The sequence below is a fragment of the Rhinolophus sinicus genome, linkage group LG05 (genome assembly GCF_036562045.2).
Source record: "Rhinolophus sinicus isolate RSC01 linkage group LG05, ASM3656204v1, whole genome shotgun sequence".
NCBI lineage: Eukaryota > Metazoa > Chordata > Mammalia > Chiroptera > Rhinolophidae > Rhinolophus > Rhinolophus sinicus.
In genome coordinates this window covers 53,705,006-53,713,724 of record NC_133755.1, presented here as the reverse complement: position 1 = coordinate 53,713,724, position 8,719 = coordinate 53,705,006, and the positions used below count along the sequence as shown (strand labels likewise).

Here is an 8,719-nt window from a genome sequence, read left to right as displayed (position 1 = left end):
CTCTTTCCTGGCAAACTATTGGAGTCCATGGGTCCCAGGCAGGTGACAACTGTCCTTGGTGTGCTCTGAGACTTCTGCTGAGCAGCTCCAGGATCAGCACTAGCACCAAACCAAAATCTACATCAACCTGGAGACCATAATGTTCCCCACTGCAGTGACTCCCTGAGACCCTTCCTCATCCAACTTGCATACTGCATGAGGCTTTATCAGTGGCTGAACTTTAGAGGAGCCGGCAGGTGGCAGCAGGACTTAGGGTGTCCTGGCTTTTTGCGGAAATACCCCAGGCCTGGTACTGGTAGCAGCCATCCTCAGTTTGCAGCCTGGCCTCTCTCACATGCCTCCAGATTTAGCACAGGGAGCAAAAAAATGTGGATTGCTTTGTAGCTTCTACCAGGTGGTCCCCAGCTGGTCACAGGCAGTGGATGACCTGGGTCTGCACGACAGCCCTTCTCAAGAGGCCCCAGAACCAATATACCTGGAGGTTGGCTTCAGACCACAGCAGAGCACTACCCAATTAACCCCACAAGCAGTACACACAAAGGGCGGTCTCAACAGGCACTCAGTGGGGTAAGCCCCCTGCACAGCAGCCTGTAAACTGTGGATGCAACCAAACCCCACAGCTGATCAGCCTGAGGGTCAATCACACCCACTCACATGCCAATAGCCATCAAGTCTCAACAATAACAGGAAAGCACACAATCCACACAAAGGACACTCCTGGAGCACCTGGAACATTTGACCAGGGAGACTGTGCCAGGGCGCTACAGGGCACCAACTACATAAGCCCACCCGGCCAAGACTGGGGATATAGCAGATCTATAATACATAGAAACAAACAGAGAGGCAGCCAAAATGAGGAAACAAAGAAATATGTCCGAAATAAAACAACAGGAGAAAACTCCAAAAAAAAGAACTAAATGAAATGGAGGCAAGTAACCTACCAGAAACAGAATTCAAAACAATGGTTATAAGGATGCTTAAGGAACTTAGAGAGAACTTCAACAAAGAGATGGCAAGCATAAAAAAGGACATAGAAACCATAAAAAAGAACCAGTCAGAAGTGAAGAATACAATAACTGAAATGAAGAATGCACTAGAAGGAATCACCAGCAGACCAGATGAAACAGAAGATTGAATCAGCAATTTGGAAGAAAACGTAGCAGAAAACACCCAATCAGAACAGCAAAAACAAAAAAAGAATCCAAAAAAATGAGGCTAGTTTAAGAGACCTCTGGGACATTGTCAAGCATAACAACATTTACACCATGGGGGTACCAGAAAAAGAAGACAGAGAGCCAGGGATTGAGAACCTATTTGAAGAAATGATGACTGAAAACTTTCCTAACCTTGTGAAGGAAGTAGACATACAAGGCCAGGAAAGGAAGAGAGTCCCAAATAAGATGAACCCAAACAGGCCCACACCAAGACACATAATAATTAACATGGCAAAGGTTAAAGACAGAAAGAGAATCCTAAAAGCAGCAAAAGAAATGCAGCTAGTAATTTAGAAAGGAGTGCCCATAAAATTGTCAGCTGATTTCTCAACAGAAACTTTGCAGGCCAGAAAGGATTAGCACAAAATATTCAACATGATGAAAAGCAAGGATCTACAACTAAGTGTATTCTACCCAGCAAGGCTGTCATTTAAAATCTAAGGACAGATAATGAGCTTCCCAGACAAGGAAAAGCTAAAGGAGTTCATCCCCACCAAACCGGTATTATAAGGAATGTTAGAGGAACTTCTTTAAAAGAAAAATAAAGAAAAAGAATAAAATTATGAATAATAAAATGGCAATAGCTACTTATCTATCCTATCAACAATTACTTTCAAAGTAAATGGATTAAATAGTCCAATCAAAAGGCATAGGAGGGATGAATGGATAAGAAAACAAAATGCTTACATCCGCTGCCTACAAGAGTATCACTTCAGATTGAAGGATACACAAAGACAGAAAGCAAAGAGATGGAAAAATATATTTCATGAAAATGGAAACAACAACAACAGCTGGAGTATCCATACTTACACCAGACAGAATAGAGTTTAAAACAAAAGCTATAACAAGAGACAAAGACCCAATAATCCCACTTCTGGGTGACCATACGAAGAAACCCAAAATGCTACTTCGAGGGGACATGTGTGTCCATATGTTCACTGCAGCATTGTTTACAATGACCAAGACGTGGAGGCAGCCTGGGTGTCTGTTGATGGATGCATGGATAAAGAGGAGGTGGTACATATACACAATGGAATATTGCTTGGCCATGGAAGGGAATGGGTTCTTGCCATCTGCAGCGGCATGAATGAACCTGGAAGGTATTGTGCTAAGTGGAGTATATCAGACAAAGACGGATGTATTTTGCTTATTTGTGGAATCTAAAGAACAAAACAAACAAACAAATCAGAAACAAATTCATTGTTACAGCGAACATTTGGATGGCTGCCAGATGGGAGGGGAGGTTGGGAGCAGGCAGTGAAAGAAGGGATTAAGAAGTACAAATTGGTTGTTAAAAAGTAGTCATGGGGATATAAAGCATAGGGAATATAGTCAGTGATATGGTGATAACTATGCATAGTGCCAGGTGGGTACTAGACTAGTCAGGGGGATCACTTCTTAAGTTATATAAATGTCTAACCCCTATGCTGTCCCCCTGAAATTAATATAAAATAATATTGAATGTCAACTGTAATTGAAAAATTAAAAAGAAGGGGTAAAAGTGAAGGGCAATAAATGGTCCAAATTTCCACGTATAAAACAAGTAAATCATGGGACTGTAATGTACAGCATAGGGAACATAGTCAATAATATTGTGATAGCGTGGTACAGTGTCAGATTGTTGCTGGACTAACCATGGTGATCACTTTTTTAGGTATATAAATGTTGAATAACTATAGTGTACCCCTGATACTCATATAATATTGTATGTTAGTTATATTTTAATAAAAATCTTTTAAAAATTAAATTTAAAAAAAAGAAGAGTAATATGGCAGGAGTGGGAGGGTTCAGATTAAGCAAATGCCTAACCTATGATCCAGCTCTACGGCTCCAGGGTATGTGCCCAGAGAGATTATCTCAAAAATGATTAAGGGGACATGTACAAAGATGCTCGTTGCGACGAGGTTTGTGTAGCCTAAGCTGAGTCAATCTACCTGTCCATCACTGGGAACATGGGTGGAAAATCACGTAGATGCACACAATGGGTTATTTTGCAGTAACTGCACATAATAGATTAGATGCGCACATAGCAGCATCTATGAGTCTTTAAAAGCATGACTCTTAGTGGGGGGATAAAAACAAAATAAGGCTTTTAGCCAATCGCATTTTGTAAATTAAAAAAACATGCACACAAAACAATATATGCCTCAGAGAGACACACAAATAAATCGTGTATGATATGGTAACGTGGTTGCGGATTGTTGAGTGGAGAATGGGAAAGAGAAATGAGGACAAAAGGCAGTTAAGAAAACTAAAAAGCAAGAAAGGTCCTTGCAAAGATTAGAAAATGCCCCAAACTGGGGAGGAATATGAGTAATTTAGTCCTCTGCACCTCTAGCCCAAACTAAAAAAGAAAAGAAAGAAAAAAGGCAACAAAGAAAGACCAAAACAAAACAAAACAAAACTGGACGGGCTTGGCGGAAACTGGAAAAGCTATTTCCAAGCTGCAAGCAACTTGGGTGCAGACTGTCCATTTATTTGAAGGAAATGGGTTCCCCCAGTGGTGAGAGACCCCATGGAAGAGGTGGGAGTTGGGCCCTGAGGCAGCCCCAGGAAACCCACGAGCACAGGTGGCCCAGAGACTTTGAGGGTGTCCAGTGCAGGAACCCAATTTAAGTTATGCACTGAGAAAATTCCTTTCTGAGCATCTTGTCCAGTGTTACTCGTATAACCTGCATCAGGGGTCTATGTCCACCCCGGGGCGGGCGGGGGGGGGCCCGAGCAGTGGGAATGGGAGAGCAGCTCTTCCCTGAGGCTCTGCAGTGAGGCAGCAGTGACCTGGGAGGGCAGGTTCTACCAAAACTGCCCTGAACAGCCTCCAGCCAAGGCTGGCAGGCCAAGCAGAACCAGGTGCTCCAGAGCCCCTCGGGGATGGGGGGTGGGGTGCCCGAATCCCAGAGGGGGAAATCTGAGGGGGCAGCTGCTGAGGAGTGGGGCTAAAGCCATTACCACAGAGGTGGAGGCGTCATTCATGCCCACAGTTCAGCGACGCAGAGGGGACATTCAAGGAAACACATTATTCCGCGTATGTCATACATTAATAATTTTAAAAACAAAAACAGGATCATACTATTCTGTTCTGTAACATACTTTCGGCATGAAGCAGCATGCTGTCAACATTTTCTATGATGCCATTTTTCTATAACATGGGTTTATACGGTACATGCCAGTTACTTATTGCTCAGTCCCAGGCCCCACCATCCCCTGCCTGGAGGCACTGCATTTTCCAGGCTCCCTTTGCCAGCTGGCTTCCTGCAAGGTTCAGCCAATGGGAAACACTGCAGAAAAGTAGAGGCTGGGAGGGAAAAGCCAGAGTATTTCTAACCACTCCCCTCCCTGCTCTGTGGTTCCAGCCCCTGCACCCCACCCCACCCCACCCCCAGCTTTTGGACTCTGGTCTAGCCAGTGAGATCTAAGCAGCTTTTCTGATGTTGCTCATCTCTGGGTTGCTTCTCTATAATCTTTGGCTTCTCAGCTCTTCCGTCATCTGTATAACCAAGTCTGTTTTAAAATGTTTGAAATAACTAGAGTGGATTGTCTCCCTGACTGGCCCCTGACAGGGTGGGCAGATCCGTTATAAGGAGTGCCCCTTTTTGCTATTATAAGTCATACAGTAGCCAATACGCAGAAAGCTAAATCTTAGTCCCCAGCTATGTGTATTTCTTCTGCACAAAGTTCTAGAAAATTACACAGAACATTCTTTTGAATGGTCATACTAGTTTGTACTCTCCCTAATAGTATGAGAATGCTCCCATAATCTCTCCAATTTGAAGCTGGAAAAATAGGTTCTAATGGTACTTTCTTTCCCTAGTGAGGTCAAATTTTGTTTTGGCTTTGTCTAGCTTCTTGTTACCCTTGGTCAGCTTTCTTCCTGTTATTGTCAATGTCAGTGGGTATCACTATGGAGCTGAGAGGAATTTATTTTCCAGGTTTGTGTTTTGCATATTAGGGAGAGGGGGAAGTTTGGTAGGGAGAGCCCAGAGGCAAATGTTTTTAAGATGTTCATGTAAGAATTTTATATACTAAGTATGAATCACATATGCCTACAGAAACCACCCAGTGCCCCTGAGGGTTCTGCTACATCCCAGCCAAACTGCTTAAACAGTAGACTGCAGGGCCATCTGTGGTTCTTCAGTGGTGCGTGACACCTAGGGGCTTAAACAATGGCCTAGGGAAAGTCATCTTCCAGTTGTAGTACTGAGTTTCTGGGAAGAGAAATATCTGGGGTCAAAGCCAAGTCCTGGCCACATGCCTATGAGGAAAGAGAGAAGACACAAAATGGAATCACTCTAGTCAGGTAAACAAAACTACTTAAATCAGAGTGGGTTGAAACATGAGGAATGGGTTTTATCTTACTTTAACTAGCCTGAGAACTTGAAGTTTGGAACTTTTCAGTTGTGTGTCTCTCAATGCCTGGATGTACATAAATCCTATAGATAACCCTCTGAAGAATTTAGGAAAGAGTATTCCATCGTCCAGAACATGGGACATCTAGAAGATTACCATCTTGGACCAGTTCAGAAGCTAAGAATGCAGAACAGATTCTTCTCAAGAGTATGCTTTTTTTTTTTTTTTACTGTAAAACTCAACTTTTCTTTTTCTTCGAACACTGTGGGTATTGAGCTGGTAGTGTTTTCTGAATTGCAATCCACTGAAGGATCTTGAAGAAAATTGTCACTTAATTCTAGTGAAGCCTCCTCATCATTTACACTCAGTTAACACCTGTCAAGCAAATACAGTCAAAATCATGACTCCCATAAATTATTCATACTGGCCAGGAAGAACTAATATGCCCAAAAGATGACTGTATTCTTGAAAATGCTCATGAATCACACATGAAATGTTTTGAAAAATGTTAAAATTTATTAATAATAGTTAACGTCACATAGTTAATTCAACTAGTCTGTATTGTACATGACAACATCTTCGCTAGACTGTTGGAGGATTTGAGATGATTCACTATTCCGCACATCCCCGTCCTCAATTGAGATTCACTGTATTTACATCCAACAAAGCAGCATCAGCAAGGAACCGTCACCTAATTGTAGGAACACATTCAAAATGCACTTGCCAGCGCTCCGTTTTGGAAACCACTACCTCTTTCACAGCCACACACAGCTCTACCTTTTACAAATGCAGTTTCATAGATGGAGCCTAATTGTCAACTTTAAAAGTTAAAATGCATCTCTATTTCTCGGGCATCCCTTAGTTATACACAAACGTAGACACTGTTCTCAGTACAAGTTTGATAAATGTGCAAGAATTGGGTGCTATTGGGTTGTGTCTTTCCATCTTTCTCTTTTGATCCTTGTATGCTACTCAATAGTGTTTCCAGGCCATTCCTTCTTTATAATTTATATTCAGGTTTAATGAGTATGGGTGCCATACTTTAGGGCAAAAGCAGGCTTAAGGATTCAGAATTAACTGCACTCCTGAAAAGTAGGGTATAAAAGATTTTATGCCACTCCCACCCCACCCCTGTCCACCCCCCTCCCAGCAGTTTGAAATACATACCATGTATAAAAACAGCTCAGCCTAGAGAAGTCCTCCACAAGCTTCTTATAAAACATTTACAAAACCAATTTTGCTAGGAGGACCCAAATCACAAGTGTTGTCCCTGAGGTTTCATTCCTTTGATTGTTTCATTGTTTTGGTTTGCTATCAATGGTCAGACAGTTTTTAAAAAATGTTTTTGGTGGCTTCTTGGTAGAGCGCTTTAAATTCTACTGACTGCCCTAAGAATGAAGATTCCTAAGCAATGAGCATGTTTGAAATGATTCCCGTTTCCTTTGGTTAACATCCCATGTTAATATTGGCCCAGGAAAGTCCCTACACAGAGTAGCCAGTGGCTGTGGTTTGTTCAATCCATAGACCCAGCCTCCTTCACTCTGATCCCTGCTTTCCAAGTTTCTGAGTCTGCAGGGAAAGGAGGAGCCGGGAGGGAGCTGCTTGGCCATTCACTCACCCTGAAGAGGCTTCCTTTCTCTTTCCGCAGGCAAATGAGGTATTTCTAGTAACCAGTCAGTATCTTCACCTTCCATCCTTCAACTACACTGATCTACTAATGAGGCCAGGTCTGAGGAGACCCTGTGTATCTATATACATGACAAATTAATACATAAATACATTACATACAAGCGACCATTACATACAGTGTCCAGATGAAGGAGCAGATGTACTTTGTGAAATAAATTTCAAACATAAATTAAAATGAAAATACAGTGTTTATACTTCTGCAGGAAAAATTTAAAAGATAGACTAAAAAGTCCCCCACACCCCCTTAAAGGTCTATTGCTCACGGATGACTCATGAACCCACAAGGAGATACAACAAGTCCAGTTGCAGGATGTGTCAACTTGTGGTTTTGGTTTTGCTCACTCAGACTCAGGATGCTTTGATTCCAGGAATAGCAACCGTTGTAACCCACGAGACAATGGCAGCAGATGATGGTGAAGAGGGGTGGCCACATGGTTATCCATGGATTTTCCTCCATTGCCAAACCCCCTTCTGCTTGTGGGAGAATCAGTCTCAAGTTAGTGGAGACCTCCCAGGTCTCTGAGAAGAGAATCAGTATCAGTCTCCATGCTGGGACTCCACCTAGAAATATCATGTTCAGGGTCCAAGGTAAAGAAGCCAGGGTTCAAGGTATAGCAACCGTATCTTTTCATTAGTCCCCATCCTGTAGGATTATACAGGGACATGGAATTCAGCCAGGGGGATTACTAAAGGTTAAAATTTGTTTTAAGAGAATCAAGGGGAATGGTTGTGACAAATGTGAATAAATCCTTAGTTCAAACTGTATTTATCTCAGGAGGGCCAAGGCTTGGGCACTGAACTCTATGGTGAGGACACACGGAGACAAAACACAGTCCGGCAGGATCCTCTCTGCCGATGAACTGCCGAGGGGTCCATCTCTGACACAGGGGATGGCATCGTATACTGTAAAGCAGGAAGGAGGGGGAACCAGAGGAAGTCCCTTCTGATTTCAGGAACTCTATCGCTGGCCAGCCTCACGGATGCGGCAGGCCACAGCAGTGATGAGAGCTGCCCCCTTCCCACTGCCGTCCTCTGACTCCAGGAAGGACACGTCACATTTCGGAGCCAAGTCCTTCACCGTCTTATGCATGACTTTGGCAAAGCTGGAAAAGTTGGGGAGAAGACACAGAAAAAGACACACCTCAGTCATGAGTGATTGGTGTCCTCAGAGATGGGACCCTGTACAGTGATGCTGGAAACCCAGGAATAATTAAGATGAAGCAAAGAATGGCAGCTACCATGTATTAAACACTTACTATGTGTTGTATATCAGAAAACTGAGGCTTGGAGAGAACATGCCCAAATTCTACCTCAGAGAGGGCAAGAAGGGGAGCTAAGATTCAAACGTCTGAGATTCTGGCCAGTTGTGTTCTTAACACTAATCAGTGAAAGAGAAGTTTAACAGTCATGGACACCACAAGTGTGCCTTGCAGAAGTGCACAACCTGGTCATAAACGCTGGAGGGAAGG

General features: G+C 43.0%; 1 protein-coding gene across 2 annotated transcripts in view; it reads right to left on the bottom strand.

Moving 5' to 3' along the window:
- Positions 1-6,055: 6,055 nt before the first annotated feature.
- HK2 (hexokinase 2) overlaps positions 6,056-8,719 on the bottom strand; it is a 59,812-nt gene continuing 57,148 nt past the window's right edge. For both annotated transcript variants that reach the window (XM_019750336.2, XM_074332229.1), the window contains exon 18: positions 6,056-8,353. In XM_019750336.2, coding sequence (XP_019605895.1) covers positions 8,209-8,353 — 145 coding nt within the window. In that variant the 3' untranslated portion in view covers positions 6,056-8,208. The remainder of the gene's footprint in view (positions 8,354-8,719) is intronic.